General features: G+C 46.0%; 1 protein-coding gene across 3 annotated transcripts in view; it reads left to right on the top strand.

Annotated features, from left to right (window-relative positions):
• COL2A1 (collagen type II alpha 1 chain) overlaps positions 1-18,915 on the top strand; it is a 108,836-nt gene that overhangs the window by 88,135 nt on the left and 1,786 nt on the right. For all 3 annotated transcript variants that reach the window (XM_082212374.1, XM_082212373.1, XM_082212372.1), the window contains 13 exons: positions 1,998-2,051; positions 4,078-4,239; positions 4,342-4,449; positions 6,230-6,337; positions 8,289-8,342; positions 9,506-9,613; positions 11,447-11,500; positions 12,463-12,570; positions 13,355-13,408; positions 13,998-14,105; positions 15,804-16,092; positions 17,573-17,760; positions 18,463-18,705. In XM_082212374.1, the coding sequence (XP_082068500.1) occupies positions 1,998-2,051; positions 4,078-4,239; positions 4,342-4,449; positions 6,230-6,337; positions 8,289-8,342; positions 9,506-9,613; positions 11,447-11,500; positions 12,463-12,570; positions 13,355-13,408; positions 13,998-14,105; positions 15,804-16,092; positions 17,573-17,760; positions 18,463-18,705 (1,638 nt within the window). The remainder of the gene's footprint in view (positions 1-1,997; positions 2,052-4,077; positions 4,240-4,341; positions 4,450-6,229; positions 6,338-8,288; positions 8,343-9,505; positions 9,614-11,446; positions 11,501-12,462; positions 12,571-13,354; positions 13,409-13,997; positions 14,106-15,803; positions 16,093-17,572; positions 17,761-18,462; positions 18,706-18,915) is intronic.

Raw genomic sequence — 18,915 nt, 5'->3', positions numbered from 1 at the left:
ATTGGTTTATCTGGTAACTGTAAAACCTCCCCATGTGCTTATGTCATAGCTACTTTCTCTTCACGAGCCTCATCAACTCAGTCACCGGTTTAAAATTGGGAATGTTTACCCGAGGCAAAAAAAGGTTCCACACTCTGTTGTGGGCAATTTACCGGGCTGTTTTGCTGCTTGAGGCAAAACAGGAAGTGCCGGTCTACCACACAGTCCTCACCTGGGGTGGTGGGGGTGCAAAATGTCAGCAACAATGACAGGTTCCAGCAAGATATTGCTGGAAATTGGCACCGATGTGGGAGGCAGCAGGGCAGTCAGGGAGCCCATAGGAGTACCGCCTTGGCGGCTGGTTCATCCCACCTCATTGGTGGGCCAGCCCTGGGCTGTTGTGTCAATAATAATAATAATAATAATAATAATAAATTATTATTTGTACCCCACCCATTTGGTTGGGTTTCCCCAGCCACTCTGGGCAGCTTCCAACAAAGATTAAAAATACTTCGTCTACATAAGGTCATAGGTTCAGCCTCTGCTGTTTCTGCTTAAGTCTCTTGGCTGGGAGACGTGGGAAGCCACTGCCAGTTAGTATAAGATTGGCCTTTTTCAACCTAGTGCCCTCCATGTGCTGTTGGACTACAACTCCCATCAGCCCCAACCAGCATGCCCAGTGGTCAGGGATGATAAAACTTGTAGTCCAACAACACTTGGAAGGCTGTAAGACAGTACCTTATACAGTGGTACCTCGGGTTAAGAACTTAATTTGTTCTGGAGGTCCGTTCTTAACCTGAAGCTGTTCTTAACCTGAGGTTCTTAACCACTTTAGCTAATGGGGCCTCCCACTGCTGCCACGCCGCTACTGCGCGATTTCTGTTCTCATCCTGAAGCAAAGTTCTTAACCCGAGGTACTATTTCTGGGTTAGTGGAGTCTGCAACCTGAAGCGTCTGTAACCCAAGGTACCACTGTACTGTTGTTCAGTGGCATCCACCCTGTGGAACGCCCTCCCATCAGATGTCAAGGAAATAAACAACTATCTTACTTTTAAAAGACAACTGAAGGCAGCCCTGTTTAGGGAAGTTTTTAATGTTTGATGCTGTCTTGTTTTTAATGTTCGGTTGGAAGCCGCCCAGAGTAGCTGGGGAGGCCCAGCCTGATGGAAGGGGGAAAATAATAAGTTATTATTATTATTATATAAAAGACAGGAGGATCACAGTCTAGGCCAAGCTAGCTCCTGTCTTCAGAAAGGTTTTTCAAACTTGATGATTCTTTCATGATGGCCAAGAAGTGGAGAAGCTAAAGTGGAAGGGCTCTTTCATAAACGGGTCTTCCAGGGAACCATTGAGATTTGCACTGCTTTATTAGAGGCGAGGTATCTGCAGCCTAGTCTCCTGCCCATCTGTGGGTCAGCTATCTCACTTGATGCTTTTAACAAGCTTGGATGTTATGGGTGCTATGGGCAACCACGATCTAGAACATACATCAGCCCAAGAAATGGTTGTGTGGTGAGCTGGGCTTTGAGAGCATGGTCAGCTGGTAGAATCAGTACCGACTGTGTTTTAGTGAAGGGTCCTTGCCCCCATGTATGAAACACATCAGCACTGAGACGCAGCAGGGGAGAAATAGAAGGACTCCCTTATTCAGTCTGGCCTCTTTTTTGACCTCAGCAGGTAATTCTCAAAGCCAAAGAGGGTTTCTTATATGCTTTCCAAACTTCACCAAACTGAAACCTTTTTTAGGTGGAATCTACACACATATTAAAAAATGTTCTGAAAAAAGTGCTTTTTAAAAAATACACTGAATTTTCCATAACGCTCACCATCGCCATCTGGTGTCACATTGTATATTGCACTTAAAACATACTTGAAACGTTTTATTTGCCGCTGTATAACTGAGTCTTCAGTGAAACAGGCTGAAAATAAAGGGGGTGGTCCTGCAGCTCCCTAACCACCCGCTGGTGCCTCAAATGTCCCTGGGTGCTCTGTTCATAATCCTTTTTATTTCTTCCCAGGGTGCTACTGGATTCCCTGGCGCAGCAGGAAGAGTTGGACCACCAGGCCCTAACGTAAGTTGTTGGTCATTGATAGGCATTTATTTTATTTTAAATTTGTATTATAGGCAACCAAGAAAGAGGTATTCAATGGGAATGTGTTTGTTTTTTAATAGCTTTATGTCTTTACCAAAGAGTTAGCTAAAAGCCTGAAACAGGAACCAAGTGGGATTGTGAATAAAACAAAATACTTAGGAGATAAGAGAGGGTAGGCTGACAACAGTGTTGGGGTGATTCAGGTTAAATGTGGCAAAGGCCACACTATATATATTTTTTAAACACTATATATATATATATATATATATATATATATATATATGGCGTTTAAAATGTGCTTTATGTGTTTATTTCAATTGTTTTAGGAATAAATAGAGGAAATCATAAATACATGAAAGCTAATAAGGGATAACTTGATATAAAATCCCACAGGAGAGGGATATAGAAGTGGCAGAAACTGAGGCTGCAGTCATCCACTTACGTGGAAGTAAGCCCTATTGAACAGTTAGACTTACTTTTATAGTGCAAGCCTACTCAAAATTAAGAGTCCTGTGGGTAGAAACATCAAACGCTTCTGTTGGGTTGCCTTGATAAAAGCACTAAAACTAAAGTCACATGAAAGTTCCTTCTTCCCTGGTCTATTATTTTACCTAGTTAAAAACAACAAAGATCTGACTAGTAACTTGAGTGGACTTCCTAACAAGTCTGGTTTATTCACCTACAAGCTCTGATGCTTTTGATACTCCACCTGGAATTATGGAAGTAGTCCCTTGAACCTGACCTGTATTAATTGGTTAGAGGCCTTTTTTCCTGTGCCCCCTTTCCCCGCAATCTGGGACCTGCCAAGTTCTAAATCACTTGTCTTCTACTTGCACAACAAGCAGTGGGGCTCTAACCTTGAATACTTTCAACCCCAGGAGCTTACAAAATGCATTTAAGTTCTCCTTTCACTTCCTTTAATATGAGTCTGTAAGGGGGGAGGACAACTCAATCGGTCTTAAATGACTGATGTGATATTTTATCTCCTACAATTGGAGTTTGTTTTTCACTCCAGGTGTCTGGTTTAGATGCTTTCAGGTGAGATCACCAGGACATTTCTCTGATTAAATTGATGACCGACCTGCTCATGGATTCAGGCTACGTTGTAATTAGGGTTGCCACCTTTGGTCAGGTGAAATAAGGGACAAGTCGGGGGGAATTGGGGGGCTGAAAATTACTTTACCTGGTGCAGAATGATATGACTTCAAAGCCATTTTGATATTGGTTGCATGCAAGATAAGCATGTTTGGGTGAGCACACAAATGCCTATTTTTCTTTTTATGACTTTGAAAATGGGACAAATTGAGGGCCAAACAGGACACGGTGCCCCATAATGGGACAGTCCCATTTTTTGAGGGATGGGTGGTAACCTTAGTTGTCATGAATGCAAGAAAATGCAGCGTCTCATGGAACATCTTCAAAACTGTAGAGCCCTGGGGACCTTTTAACTTTTGGGAGGTACAGTGGTGCCTCACAAGACGAAAATAATCCGTTCCGCGAGTCTCTTCATCTAGCGGTTTCTTCGTCTTGCGAAGCAACCCTATTAGCGGCTTAGCGCTATTATCGGTTTAGCGGATTAGCGGCTATTAAAGGCTTAGCGGCTTAGCGGCTAAAAGGCTATTAGCGGCTTAGCGGCTTAGAAAAAGGGGGAAAGCAGGAAAAAAATCGGAACACTCGCAAGACGTTTTCATCTTGCGAAGCAAGCCCATAGGGAAATTCGTCTTGCGCATCAGCTCAAAAACGGAAAACCCTTTCGTCTAGCGGGTTTTCCGTCTTGCGAGGCATTCGTCTTGCGGGGCACCACTGTATACGTAAATCTGGAGGCTGACAGGAAGCTTTTATCTCAATTCACATTGTACCCAAAAGAATCTTATTGTGTCCTGAAGCCTAACAACTTGCCATTCTCTTGCAGATAAGGTGGATTCATGTTTTCTCTCAACAGTATAACTTTCAATGCAGAGAATCAGTCTCTGGGGATCTTACTGGCTCTTCCTTTTCCCCATAGGGCAATCCCGGTTCTGCAGGACCTCCCGGTGCTCCTGGTAAAGATGGTCCCAAGGGTGCTCGTGGCGACGCAGGCCCCACTGGGCGTGCTGGCGATCCTGGTTTGCAAGGTCCTGCTGGTCCCCCAGGCGAGAAGGGAGAATCTGGAGAAGATGGTCCTCCTGTACGTATTCATCCCTCCTTCTTTGCATGTACAATGGATCTGGCTTGCTGCTTTGTCATTTGCAAATTAACACCCATCTCTGCCCTTTTCTTTCCCCTCCAGGGTGCTGATGGCCCACCTGGACCTCAAGGCTTGGCAGGTCAGAGAGGGATCGTTGGTCTCCCTGGTCAGCGCGGTGAGAGAGGCTTCCCTGGTCTGCCGGGTCCTTCCGTAAGTGATCTGAGGAGCTTGTTGCTGTTGTTTAGTCGTTTAGTCGTGTCCGACTCTTCGTGACCCCATGGACCATGCACGCCAGGCACTCCTGTCTTCCACTGCCTCCCGCAGTTTGGTCAAACTCATGCTGGTAGCTTCAAGAACACCGTCCAACCATCTCATCCTCTGTCGTCCCCTTCTCCTTGTGCCCTCCATCTTTCCCAACATCAGGGTCTTTTCCAGGGAGTCTTCTCTTCTCATGAGGTGGCCAAAGTATTGGAGCCTCAGCTTCAGGATCTGTCCTTCCAGTGAGCACTCAGGGCTGATTTCCTTCAGAATGGAGAGGTTTGATCTTCTTGCAGTCCATGGGACTCTCAAGAGTCTCCTCCAGCACCATAATTCAAAAGCATCAATTCTTCAGCCATCAGCCTTCTTTATGGTCCAGCTCTCACTTCCATACATCACTACTGGGAAAACCATAGCTTTAACTATACGGACCTTTGTTGGCAAGGTGATGTCTCTGCTTTTTAAGATGCTGTCTAGGTTTGCTGAGGAGCTTCAGTTAGCAAAAATGTGGAGGGGCAGGCAGTACTTTTGGGTTTGAAGCACGAGGAGATGAGTGTCTGTTCCTCAAGTATATACTGAGCCTGTGGCCTCAACACCATCCATCGGTGATAGAACTACAAAACCTGTCAGGGGTCCAATTTACCACATTCTGAATACTTGGGCTTTTGTGGATCAGGAAATTATTATTTTTTTGCCATATTCTGAATTGCCGAATGTGTTGCAAAAATTTGTCTCACAGATTCATAAGTGACCAGTTGGCATCACAAATAAGTCTCTTTAGCTTACCATGTATGAAAATGGAAAGGTTTTGGGGGAAATTGATGTTTGGGCACCAAATAGGGGAAAGATCTAGACCCGCAGAGAGTGAGACCTGATTTCCAAAATCCAGTCTCTACCATCTCCAGTTAAAGGAGTTAAGATTGCCTTCGTACGAAAAGACCTGAGGTCGTGGAGAGTTTCTAGTTGATATTACTGCGCTACGTGGACCATCTGCTTTGCACTTGACACACATTTTGTAGGCCTGGGTTGAGTGGCTTCCCCTTGCCCCACTCCTTTCCCAGGGAAAACCCACTCTTTCAGCTCTTCTGGAACAAACAGCAATCTGTGGAAAATCCAAGTTGCCATTTGCTTCGATTGAGCACTAAAGAGCAGCTTTCCCTGGACGAAAGCAGTGGGACAAGAGGATAAGCCCATAGTTGTGTAAGACAAACTCTCTGATATACTATATTATTTCAGATGGCAGGATTCTAGTGCAGGCATAAACACAGTTCTGCAGCTTTTGGTGGGAGTTCAGTGCACAGAAACTTTTAAAGTGGTAAACAGGATTGTAGTCCCCTAGGATTGTGGAGTGAAACTGAACTGAAGTTTCCACTCTGGTGCATAGAGCAGGAATGGGAAACCTGTGACCTTGAAATCCAAGGGTCATAGAATCATAGAATCATAGAGTTGGATTTCATAGAATCATAGAGTTGGATTTCAGGGCTGATTTCCTTCAGAATGGATCGGTTTGTTGTTCTTGTTGTCCATGGGACTCTCAAGAGTCTCCTAATTCAAAAGCATCAGTTCTTTGGCGATCAGCCTTCTTTATGGTCCAGCTCTCACTTCCATACATCACTACTGGGAAAACCATAGCTTGAACTATACGGACCTTTGTTGGCAAGGTGATGTCTCTGAGCAAAGTACCTGTTCTTTACCTGAGCTGGTTTTTTTCTCCCCACCCTCCTCTTTTCAGGGTGAGCCTGGTAAACAAGGAGCTCCCGGCGGCCCTGGAGACAGAGGTCCACCTGGCCCGGTTGGTCCACCAGGCCTGACTGGTCCCTCTGGCGAACCTGGACGTGAGGTGAGCATCCTCAACATGTTCTATGTGTGGCCTGGGGGAAAGGGCAACCTATCCTATTTTAAAACTGCATTCCTGCAGCAAAACATGTCAAGGGCTAGAGCAGGGGTCTGCAACCTTTAAGACAAAAAGAGCCACTTGGACCCGTTTCCGAAGAAAAAAAAACTGGGAGCCGCAAAACTTGTCATTATAAAAATAACTTTTTTGTCACTTTTTTTAATATTTCTTTGTTTGACCCCTCAGAATTACTCCTCCTCATAGAAATAAACGTTAAATTAACAAGTTACCTTTTGGTATGTGTGTGTGTGTGTTGTTCACTCCCCTTCAAAACAGTGACCAGCGTACATGCCCCCTTTCAATGCAGTGACCAGCGTACATGCCCCTTACAATGTAGCGAGCGGGCGGGCGGGAAGGTGACGTCGGGACGGTGCGTGACTAACGCATGCACCGCCTCCATGCGATGTCACAGCCAGTACAGCGCCTGCCACAGTGGGGAGTGTCGGGGCGCACAATGCGCCTCCTCCCCTCGCTAGTATCCGCCCCGGAGCCGCGGCAAAGGTGTAAAAGAGCCACATGCGGCTCCGGAGCCGCGGGTTGCAGACCCCTGGACTAGAGGATGAGTGGGCGGGGGGGGGGGAATGAAAACTTGTGTTTTCATTCAATGCCCCAGAGTGGAACAAACTTTTAAAAATAAAACACCCTGATAATATTTTAAACCAGCCTTCTCCCAACCTGTTGCTCCGCAGATGTTGTTGGACTCCAACTCCCATCAATTGGCATAGTGAATGGTCAGGGGTGATGGGAATTGTAGTCTAGCATGGAAGCGCTGGGTTAGAGAAGGTTGATGTGATGGCATTTCCAGTACTGAATTTGTAGCATTTCCCAGTACAGTGATTGCTGGTTTTGATTTATGCTGCAGCAGCCTCAATTTAGTGATGCATTTCCAGGAATATTCTAAAGAATGTATGCATCCTTCTTAAACCCTGATCCTAAACATATTTCCTTCTTGGCCTTTAGAGGGAATTACTTCCTTTTGATTAAAATCATAGCCATTAATGTAGTTTAGAAGTCATCGAATGCCTTGTAAGTGATACAATCTACATTTTTCTTACATGTGGACCCCTTTTGCTTTTAAGGTTTGTAAGGGATGCCTGTATTTAGCAGCAGCCCATTGGGGGGTCAGGGAGGGGTGCAATTAAATAAGCTTTAGATTACCCCCACTCTCTTCTCCAAGTAGCCTTCCAAAACCTTTGTTGCTGATCAGGAATCTAAAGCTACGATCCATGTTGTCATTTTCCTCCACTTAACACCCCACTGCTCCCTGTGTTTCTAAAGTGGCGGCATTCGCCAAAAAAATTACCAACCATTCAAGGAACTGATTGCTTTCAGCCTATAGTGGGCTGGGCTTTTCTGCAAGTGGGATTCCACTGGGTAGAGATGGCAGGCAATTATAACTGCAACTTGGGGTACAGTTTATAAGCAGTATTTAAAAGAGGTGAATTTGGGGAGTGCTGAAAGGTGGTTCCTCAGCCATTCAAGAAAGCAGTTCTTCTTCCAGTTCTGGGTTACCATCTCCTCACCCTTGCCTGCCAGTGGTGCCTGGGCTTGGCTTGAGGGTTGATTTTGCAAGAGGAGCTGCGAAGGAGCTCTTTCAAATGCTTGGACTAGGATCTGCTAAACCTGATGCCCAAGTTTGCTGGGAGCAAGGTGTCAGTTTCTTGCAAAAGTAGGTTCCAAGAAGGAACAGTCTCCAAACTCCCTTGGAGGAGGGGCATACATGACTGCGATGAGTGTATATTGGCAAAGGCTGCTTGTCAAGCCGAGGTTGTGAATCGGGAATGATTTTAGGAAATGCAACCCACTGTCTGGGGCGGTTGGCTATGCCTTCTCAGAAAGACACACAGCGCCACTTCCTTGGCTCCTAAGGATAAACACCTATCATTTTTATTCTCAGGGCAATCCTGGCTCAGATGGTCCCCCAGGTAGAGATGGTTCCCCTGGCGTGAAGGTGAGTGTCCCATCACAAAGGAGCATTAACCACTGCTGTATTTAAATATGATTTGCTCAAGGAACGTGTGTCGCTCGAGTCAAAAATCTAATGCCATGTGGGTATAATCTCAGGGTATAATCCAGGTGGGAGCAGCTCACCTGCTTAATCTTTCTGTCCACCTTCTTAGCTCTTACCTTCCTTGTTCTTAGCCCCACAATTTTCTCATGCATCTCTTCCACCTCTTTCCCTGAAATCTGAGTAACGCAGCAACATTTTGTGGAATAAGCCATTAACATTACCCTTACTTACACAATTTATTCCAGCCACATAATATGCATTTTTTTTTTTGTTTTCCCCCCAATAATGTTTATTAGGTTTCTTACAAATATAACGCATACTAAAAAACCCATAAAGAAAAAATAGAAAGAAAAATAAAACAAATAAAGCAAATAACAACAAAAGATATAGCAACAGTTACACAAATACAACACAAATTAATAATTGATTAAACTTCCAACCTCATAAACATATTACTTGACTTCCTCCAGTCCCTCCCATCTGAATTTCCTTGTAACTAAATGTAGCAGTTTGCCAATATCATTATTCAAAAACAATATTCCAATTACAGTCAAGTTTCTTAACTTTTCTTAACCTTCTAAATCTCATTTAATAATTAAATCCTAATTTAATCCTAGGCCTAATTGATACTTTCAGGTAACTTCTAATTTTCAATGTTACAATATCTATTCAAAGAGTCTTTAAATTTCTTCCAATCTTCTTGATATTCCTCTTCTTTCTGGTCGCGGATTCTCCCAGTGAGGTCAGCTAGCTCCATGAAGTCCAACATCTTCATCTGCCATCATAATATGCATTTTGGGAGGCTGGAAGAAAGGCCGCTCTCTCCCTCTATCCCTATGTCCTATGGCAGTGCCTTGTTTGTTAGTCTGTTCCTTGCTGTTCAACCAAAGGTTTTCCCACACCTCTTCACCAAAGTCTTCCAAGAGCCTTCTCAGATTGCTCCTTCAGCCCCAGCACCTGCCATATCTTCTAAGAGCATGGAACCAGTCAGGGGGGGGGGAGAAGGGAGGGGGAGGAAATGTCCCATCAGTGAGGTTGCTGTCCCTCACTACATCTCATATACATATTTGGTATTTAATGCATCTACTTTGTCCCCCTGACAGGGTGATCGTGGTGAGACTGGTGCTGTCGGTGGTCCTGGAGCTCCCGGCCCACCTGGTTCTCCTGGTCCTGTTGGTCCAACTGGTAAACAAGGAGATAGAGGTGAAGCGGTGAGTATCCAGTAAACATGCCCCAGGTGATGGCACGTGGGAAGCCATTTAATTAAAATTGCATTGATTTGGTATTGTAATAATTTGTGGAAAATGGGTTGTAATTTGGAAAATCAATAAAAAGAATTGGCTGAAAAGAAAAACACACCGTGCACTAGGTGGGTCCCCAGATGTTGTTGGACTACAATGTCCATAATCCCCAGCCAGAATGGCCAGTGTTCAGGGATGATGGGATATGTAGCCCAACAACATCTAAGAACCCAAGGTTGGGAACTGGTGCACCGGTTGCTGTTAGCCTTGATAGCTTGTGAACTTCCTGAAACATAAGGTTGGAACAGAATGCTGGGCTGGAGGGGACTTCTTAATGGAATGCTATAAGAGGCTGATTGAATTGCCCTGACTTGCTAGATGGTTTTCCCTTTCCTATGGCTTTGCTGAATCCTATCCTTCCAGACGTTTCCGTGCGCTGCTCTGGTTTCTCCAGAAGCTGCTTAGTCATGCTGGCCACATGACCCAGAAAAACTGTCTGCGGACAAACGTCAGCTCCCTGGGCCAGTAAAGCGAGATGAGCGCTGCAACCCCAGAGTCATTCGTGACTTTACCTTTTTATCCTTCCAGAATATTTAGAATCTACAGGATTTCCCAGTTTGGGCCAAACTTAGAATCATAGAGCTGAACAATGGGGGTGGAGATTCTCCTTCAGGTACAGTGGTACCTCAGGTTAAGTACTTAATTTGTTCTGGAGGTCCGTTCTTAACCTGAAACTGTTCTTAACCTGAAGCACCACTTTAGCTAATGGGGCCTCCCGCTGCTGCCACGCCGCCAGAGCACAATTTCTGTTCTCATCCTGAAGCAAAGTTCTTAACCCAAGGTACTATTTCTGGGTTAGCGGAGTATGTAACCTGAAGCGTATGTAACCCGAGGTACCACTGTTTACAGGACCAAGGCAATTTAGCAGTAAACTGCAAGTGACAGCAGGCCTCTCTGATGGGTTAGGAAATGGAGCTGTGGGCAGGATCCAGCAGGAAGGGACAAAGAGACACTCTTAACCCAAGAGCTGGAGCTGCTGTCTCTCATTTTAAGGCTCTGCATCAAGTGTGAACACACTGTGACCTTCTAAACGTTGCTGAACAGCCCCAGCCATTCCTAGAACAGGCAGAACTGGTTCTGTGGGGATGAAATTAATGGATTAGGAACCCCGTAAGAAGATATTCACATCAATAAATAGTACCTTCAGAAGCCTCCTCTCGGGTAATTGCTGTGCCTCTTTCAAAATGTGAAAGCAGAATAAAATAAATCTCGGCTTGGCTTGTGGGTGGTGCATTTTAAGATCAGCAGTTCAAAAGTTTCCCTGAGAGACCAGAGGGATGCGGGTGAAAAAGACCTCAGGGGTCATCTAGTCCAATCCCCTGAAATGCAGGAATATACAGCTATCCCGTATGGGGATCAAACCTGCAACCTTAGCATTATCGACACCGCACTCTAACCAACTGAGCTATCCAGTTACTTAGCTTGGGCCAAACAGCATGTTGTGCTCAGTCACATGTAGTTCCTCCCCCTTTGAATGTTGTTTACAGTGCATAAGTAGAAGAATGAGGAAGGCACTTCTTAACCCTTTCCCTTCTAGTGGGACTTTCTGCTACTAATATCCATACCTCAGCTGCTGTGTGGTTTGGGTCAGGCCTTGAAGGAGAGCCCTGAGCATGACTGTACTGTACTAGATTCGAATCCTGTTGGTCAACACGGAGAGCTGTGGCCTCCTATCTCATCTTAGCATAGAGGAAGAAGGTGCCCAGTAGTCAGCTTATAATTTTTGTTTTCATCTTTCTCTAGGGTGCTCAAGGTCCAATGGGTCCTGCTGGTCCTGCAGGGGCACGCGGCATGCCCGTGAGTATTTAGTTCTCCTTTACCCACTTTCATTTTTCCTGGGCTCCCAGTAGAGGCTGTTGCATTTACTGAGCATCCCCCGAGTCACTGCTGTGTACATCCAAAAGAGGAAAGTTTCCTTCCAATTTGTGCTTTTGGCACAATGAATGAGTGCTTGAAGTTCTCGCTCTTAGAACACGACCACCTGCCATTTGAACAAAAATGTATTCATCTGACACAGAGGCAAACAGCAATAAGTACTCGGTGTGGGGTCATTCAGAAGCAGTTGCCTCTTACCTGTAGTAGTCACAGGAGTACTTTGCCCACCTTCCCTGAAAAGAGGATCCTAGTTCAGTACTGTGAAGGTTTCCTCTGCTTTCAAGAAAGGAAGCAGAGTGATCCTAGCAATCGCAGCCCTAAGGAACAGGTAAAAGCCCTGGGGACTTCTGCTTTATTTACTGCCTCCACCAGAGAGCAACGGAGAACATCTTTCTCTGTATTAATCAGTGCCACTTCCCGACACACACACCCCTTCGAAGTGCCAAGTGTTATATGTCTGTTTCCGCATAAGGGTTCTAAGATCAACTAGTTCACCTGCATGAGCATAATTCTTAATCCCAAGGCGTAACTGCACTCTGCTTCAGCTCAAAGATGCTCATGGATTCAGAACCAGAAATTAACTGGTTTCCGCTAACTGGTCAGCTGCTGCCTCAGGCAAATGAGTTCTAGGCAGTCACAGGGAATGTGTCCCCCCCCCCCCCAGCATAGGACCATGAAGTCAAGTCACTTGCAGGAGAAACAGAGGCCCTTTGTGACATCAGAACATAGCAACCAACAGGGTCGAGAGATGTTGGCCAAGTGTAGGGCTGCCAGGAGGGAAGTTGTGTTCAGATCTGCAGGCAGCATCGCCACCCCATACTATGTTGCCAAACTTTGCGCATGACTCTCTTGCCCTGAATGCTGCTTGTGTTCTCTCCTCCTAGGGTCCACAAGGTCCTCGTGGCGACAAGGGTGAAGCTGGCGAGGCAGGAGAGAGAGGTCTGAAGGGTCACAGGGGATTCACTGGCCTGCAGGGTCTTCCTGGGCCTCCCGTAAGTTTTGGTTTCCGTATCTTTAGAGTAGAATTCGGTCCGTGGTGTTCTGTTCTAGGCTTGTCATGGGCTCAGGGGAGTTTTGGGTTTGAGTCTATCTGCTGCAGCAGGGATGTGAATCAACTTCTCCCTGCAGGGATGCCTGTCTGTCTAATTAGTATTTATTTGTTTATTTATTAACTTCCCTTTATAGTATTTATCCCTGGGTAGTTGGTTAAATGGGACACGGGTGGCGCTGTGGGTTAAACCACAGAGCCTAGGACTTGCCGATCAGAAGGTCGGCAGTTCAAATCCCCACAACGGGGTGAGCTCCCGTTGCTCGGTCCCTGCTCCTGCCAACCTAGCAGTTCGAAAGCATGTCAAAGTTCAAGTAGATAAATAGGTACCGCTCTGGCGGGAAGATAAACAGCCAGAAGCGGCTTAGTCATGCCGGCCACATGACCTGGAAGCTGTACGCCGGCTCCCTCGGCCAATAAAGCGAGATGAGCGCCGCAACCCCAGAGTCGGCCATGACTGGACCTAATGGTCAGGGGTCCCTTTACCTTTACTAGTTGGTTAAATGCAGCATACAGTTGAAGATAAAACATTGTTGGCACAGTACAGGTCTAGCAATTAAAGCAGCAAAGTAAAAACCTAAGGAGGTAGAAAATAATTCTGGCATGGAACGTCCTTGAAGCCATTCTCTACAACTCCTAAACTCTTTAGGCCCTTCTGCAGAGGCTGTGACATGGCTGGTATGTAACTATGGCTTTGCTTTCCCCCACCCCCTCACCTTTTTCCATAGGGTCCTTCTGGCGATCAAGGCGCATCAGGTCCGGCTGGTCCTTCTGGTCCCAGGGTAAGTCCAATCTCCCTGATAAGAAGAGCTCCTTTCCTTGGCGAAAGACCAGGGAGTGTTGTGGCTGGGTGTTAAGACTCTGCTGTGTACACTAGCCTTATTCACTAAGTGTCTTGTGTGTTGCTCAGTTTTTTCAGCTGGTAGAATGTGGGATTGTTATATCCAGGCCCCAATTTCTGGATGCCAGCTGATTTGGGGAGAAATTAATGTATTTGGAGGAGAGAACTTTAAGAGGGAGAAGACCGATCTTCACTATTTTGGTATTACAAATAAATTTTAGTGATCAGAAATCTGGGGACCTCTGCTTTTTGTGTGTTGTGATATGAATGTTTGTTTTGGCCTGGTGGGTTTTGAAATGTTGTCAGAGTGTGTACATGGCTGATAACTGAAGAAGGTTCATTGGTCGATTATATGGTAAATGTCATATGCAGTGTGGGATCTGGGGGACAGAGTCAGACACAATTCTACTGCGCTGCAATACTACCACTTGTAGATTTTACTATGTGGTTCTTTTAAGAAGCCCATCCCAGTACTTGCTAATGTTCATGCGCAGCCTGGTGTTAACTCATGCTCATTGCCTCTCTCCTAGGGACCCCCAGGTCCAGTTGGCCCCTCTGGCAAAGATGGCTCTAACGGAATGCCTGGCCCCATTGGCCCCCCCGGTCCTCGTGGTCGTAGTGGAGAAACTGGCCAAGCTGTAAGTAACTGAAGCAATGGCATAAATGAAGTACAGAAACAAAGATATGAAAGCTAGGAGCTAAATGTCACCTTAAGGTTATGGGCGCAACGATGGAATGTCTCGGCGTGATTTTTTATAACAATAATTCAAAGCTGAAAATGAACTGCAGCTAAAATATTATGCTCATTTTTCACATGGTCTAGTCCTTCCCCTGCCCACCTTCCTAATATTCTTAAGAGGGTCTCTTCTCCAGTCTTCAGAGAGTGGCTGGAAGTGGAGAGGCAGAAAAAGCTCCTCCTTTCTTTCCACTCCGCAGTTTTAATCTGAAATCTTAGGCGCAGGACTGTGCCCAAAGCTCAGAAACTGCTAGCGCCAATGAAATGAAAATTCCCTGTTGCAAAATGCACCTAGAACAGGGGAGTGCAAATTCTGTGCACTCTGTGTCTAGGCAGTCCCCTGCCCTTGTGCCCTTTACCCAGCTGGTTTGACTGCCTCCGTGGAGCTTGCCTAGGTATTAATCAGTGGCTCAAATTGTTCTCCTTTTGAGGGTGGCCTACAGCACTCTGTGCTACGGAAGGGCTGTGCTTCATCTCCCTGTGGGAATTACATGGGGTTCTATGAGCAGGATCTAATGTACAGCCCAGCACGTCTAAATATTTGAAATCGATGAGAATTATTATCATCAAATATATACCACTCTCCTTTAAAAACAACAGAGCAGTTTACGGAAGAGCACCATAAAATAACATCTAAACTAGGGTTTCCCAAACTTGGGTCTCTGGCTGTTTTGGGACTACAGTTCCCATCATCCCTGGCCACTGGTCCTGGTAGCTACGGATGATGGGCGCTGTAGTCCAAAAACCGCTGGAGACCCAAGTTTGAGAAACACTGATCTAAACCATATAATCCATCTCCAAAATAGCAGCAAGTATGATGATGTTGTTGTTGTTTAGTCGTTTAGTCGTGTCCGACTCTTCGTGACCCCATGGACCAGAGCACGCCACGCACTCCTGTCTTCCACTGCCTCCCGCAGTTTGGTCAGACTCATGTTTGTAGCTTCGAGAACACTGTCCAACCATCTCACCCTCTGTCGTCCCCTTCTCCTTGTGCCCTCCATCTTTCCCAACATCAGGGTCTTTTCCAAGGAGTGTTCTCTTGAGGTGGCCAAAGTATTGGAGCCTCAGCTTCAGGATCTGTCCTTCCAGTGAGCACTCAGGGCTGATTTCCTTCAGAATGGATAGGTTTGATCTTCTTGCAGTCCACGGGACTCTCAAGAGTCTCCTCCAGCACCATAATTCAAAAGCATCAATTCTTTGGCGATCAGCCTTCTTTATGGTCCAGCTCTCACTTCCATACATCACTACTGGGAAAACCATAGCTTTAACTATATGGACCTTTGTCGGCAAGGTGATGTGTCTGCTGATGTCTCAGCAAGTGTGATAGCTTCTGTTAAGTCATCTTCCAGCAGCAGATGTACTACGGAGCTGGAAAGCATGAAAAAGACTTCTGATTCAGCCCCTCTTGCCCAAGAGTGAGACCATCTGGAACTTAAACTGTAGGTCCTATCGGCTCAACCTAGTCCCATGTCAGTGAAAGAAAATGGAACGTGAGGGCCCAGATGGGCTACCTCCATAAATGCACCTACCATACAGCAGGGGGTTGCTTTCGTCCAACAGCAAGCATTTCAGGGCTGTCTCCTTTCCTTTAACCCTGTAGGGTCCTCCTGGAAACCCTGGACCCCCTGGTCCTCCTGGCCCACCCGGACCTGGCATTGACATGTCCGCCTTTGCTGGCCTGGGTCAGACGGAGAAAGGCCCCGACCCCATGCGCTACATGCGATCCGACCAGGCTTCTAGCAACCTGAGGCAGCATGATGCAGAGGTTGATGCCACCCTGAAGTCGCTCAACAACCAGATTGAGAGCATCCGGAGCCCCGAGGGCAGTAGGAAGAACCCAGCTCGTACCTGCCGTGACCTAAAACTCTGCCACCCCGAATGGAAGAGCGGTGAGTGTATTGGGGCTTGTCACTGGCTGGGTTGTGGGCTCAGGAGCCTCGCTTCCTATTCCGCAGCATAACAATCCCAGAGAGGTCTTTGCGTCTCACCACCCAGAGTAAGGTTACCAGATTTTTAAAATAAAAAAAATTCCTTCCAGTAGCACCTTAAAGACCAACTAAGTTAGTTCTTGGTATGAGCTTTCGTGTGCATGCACACTTCTTCAGATACACTGAAACAGAAGTTGCCAGATCCTTCTATATAGTGAGAAGGTGGGGAGGGGGACCTGGTCTGAACAGAGACATTGGATTCCTATCTCATTATACATGACTAAGCCATTTCTCACCTTCTCACCCCTTGCCTTTTCCTGTAAGACCTATTACAGTCGTTAAGAGTCGTCAACAGGCTCATCTCAGCTATCTGCCAATCTCCCATTCCCACCACCCTTCTGAATAATACCCCTCCCCACCTTCTCACTATATAGAAGGATCTGGCAACTTCTGTTCCAGTGTATCTGAAGAAGTGTGCATGCACACGAAAGCTCATACCAAGAACTCACTTAGTTGGTCTTTAAGGTGCTACTTGAAGGAATTTTTTTATTTTGACTATGGCAGACCAACACGGCTACCTATCTGTAACCAGATTTTTAAAATGAATCCGGGGACATTTTTCAACTTCCTACTAAATGGATGGATTTTGTCAGGGGACTGATTTGTAAATCCGGGGACTGTCCCCGGGAAACGGGGATGTCTGGTAACCTTAACCCAGAGCATCTACAAGGACTGAGGCTACTGTTTGAGCACTTCCAATTCCTGCCACCAAAATGCATGGGAAATGTAGCCTCATCCACATAGCAGAAGGCATGAAAGTGGCATGCAGAATCCCTACAGCTGGCGATACATTTCTTCTCCCTGTGGAAGCCACAGAGACACCCACCTACCCCTTCCCTTGGCATCAAATTCACAACCTTTTTTCTGACCAAAGTCATTAACAAGAGCTCAGAGAGTTTAAGCTCCTATCAAAATATTTAACGTGTTTAATTAAACACATCTGGCCATAGTAACTTAATTGGGGTGTGTGTGTGATATTCATGTTATTGTATCCTAATAAAGTAAACAAAGCTTTTAGATCATATGTTTGTTGATCAGTATTTCAGAATGAAAATTGCCTGAATAATGTTTTAATAACCTACCGTTTGCAGAGGCTTTAAAGCTCAAAGAATCGCACTTACAATCCTCATAATTTCCAGAGCAGGATTACTGTGTGCAAATAGTTAACTTTCTATTTGCAATCTGACACTAATAAATTCAATTCCCCTGTAGATATTATAATTGCTTAAGCTTCTGAATTTGCACATGCCACCTAAGGGATTGGGGGCGGGGGTCACTGCAGGAAGTCTGTGACTAAGACCCAGCAGCACAGAACAGCGGTGTGATGAGAGAGAGAAAGAGGAAAAACACCGTCCCAAATGCTTCTTTCTTAATTTTGCAGGCGACTATTGGATTGACCCCAACCAGGGTTGCACTTTGGATGCCATAAAGGTTTTCTGCAATATGGAGACGGGAGAGAGCTGTGTTTACCCCAAGCCTAGCAGCATTCCCAAGAAGAACTGGTGGACAAGCAAGAGCAAAGACAAGAAGCACATCTGGTTTGGAGAGACAATCAATGGAGGTTTCCACGTAAGTGGGTCAAGCTAGAATAAATGCTTTTGATATTTCATCCAAGGCATGCAAATCCAGCGTGAACCCATGCAAGTAAACGGTTGCATTAGTGCAAGGCTTGGCGCTAGCATAACAGGATTACTTACACACACACACACACACACACTTACTGTGCCATTCTCTGAATCTGCTCTGAAAGGTTGCAGTGGGGAGAGAAACCCAGAACGGAGAGAATATTCTCCTTGCACTTACAGAATGTTCACCTTGGGGCTTAAGGTTCTGTTTGTCCATTAATCGTTATACTGACCCTCTGTTTTTATACTTGCATCTCACTATTCTTGTCTTTGAAATGTCTGTGTGAGGCTTATTCTCCAACTTTGGGAGAAATGAGAAGAAATCAAGCAACAGGCAGCAGAAAGGAAACAGGGCGACTTTAGAGTTCGCAGCAATGAGATGTGGTCGATTACCACTAGCTTAGATTGCTTTTTAAAAGATTTAGACAAATTTGAGAATGATAAACCAACCATGGTGGCTGATGTTCAGAGGCATCACCCTGATAGCAAACTCAGCTGGTGAGTGCAGTAGGGTCACTGTGAGACAGGAGGGAGGTACTGGCATGGCCAAGGGAAACTCACAATCTACAGAGGTACCAGTTTTTGCTTTGTGCGGTCTTTCTAAGAAAGGCGTCTCTCAACCTCTGTCTTCTTGGTCCCTTTCCAGTTCAGCTATGGAGATGAGAACCTGGCTCCTAACACAGCCAACATCCAGATGACCTTCCTGCGCCTCTTGTCTACCGAAGGCTCTCAAAATATCACCTACCACTGCAAGAACAGCATTGCCTACATGGACGAGGCTTCTGGGAACCTTAAGAAAGCTCTCCTGATACAGGGATCCAACGACGTGGAGATCAGAGCCGAGGGCAATAGCAGGTTCACATATAGCGCCTTGCAGGATGGTTGCACGGTAAGTTTGAGGGGTTTGCCACAGCAATATGACGTTGCTGGGTTAAAGGCACAGAACTAAGGCAGCTGACAGTAGCAGCCAGCCAGGCCGGGCACTTGCCAAGGCCCAGTCTGACCATAAGGAGAGGATCAGCAGAGAAGACTGTCAGGAATACTTCCATTCCACGTGAGAAACCAGCTAGATTGAAAAGTGCGGCCCTAGCCTGAGTGG

This window comes from Podarcis vaucheri, assembly GCF_965113315.1.
Source record: "Podarcis vaucheri genome assembly, chromosome: 2".
Lineage (NCBI taxonomy): Eukaryota > Metazoa > Chordata > Lepidosauria > Squamata > Lacertidae > Podarcis > Podarcis vaucheri.
The sequence above is the reverse complement of the archived record's forward strand: the minus strand, read 5'-3'. Positions and strand labels throughout refer to the sequence as shown.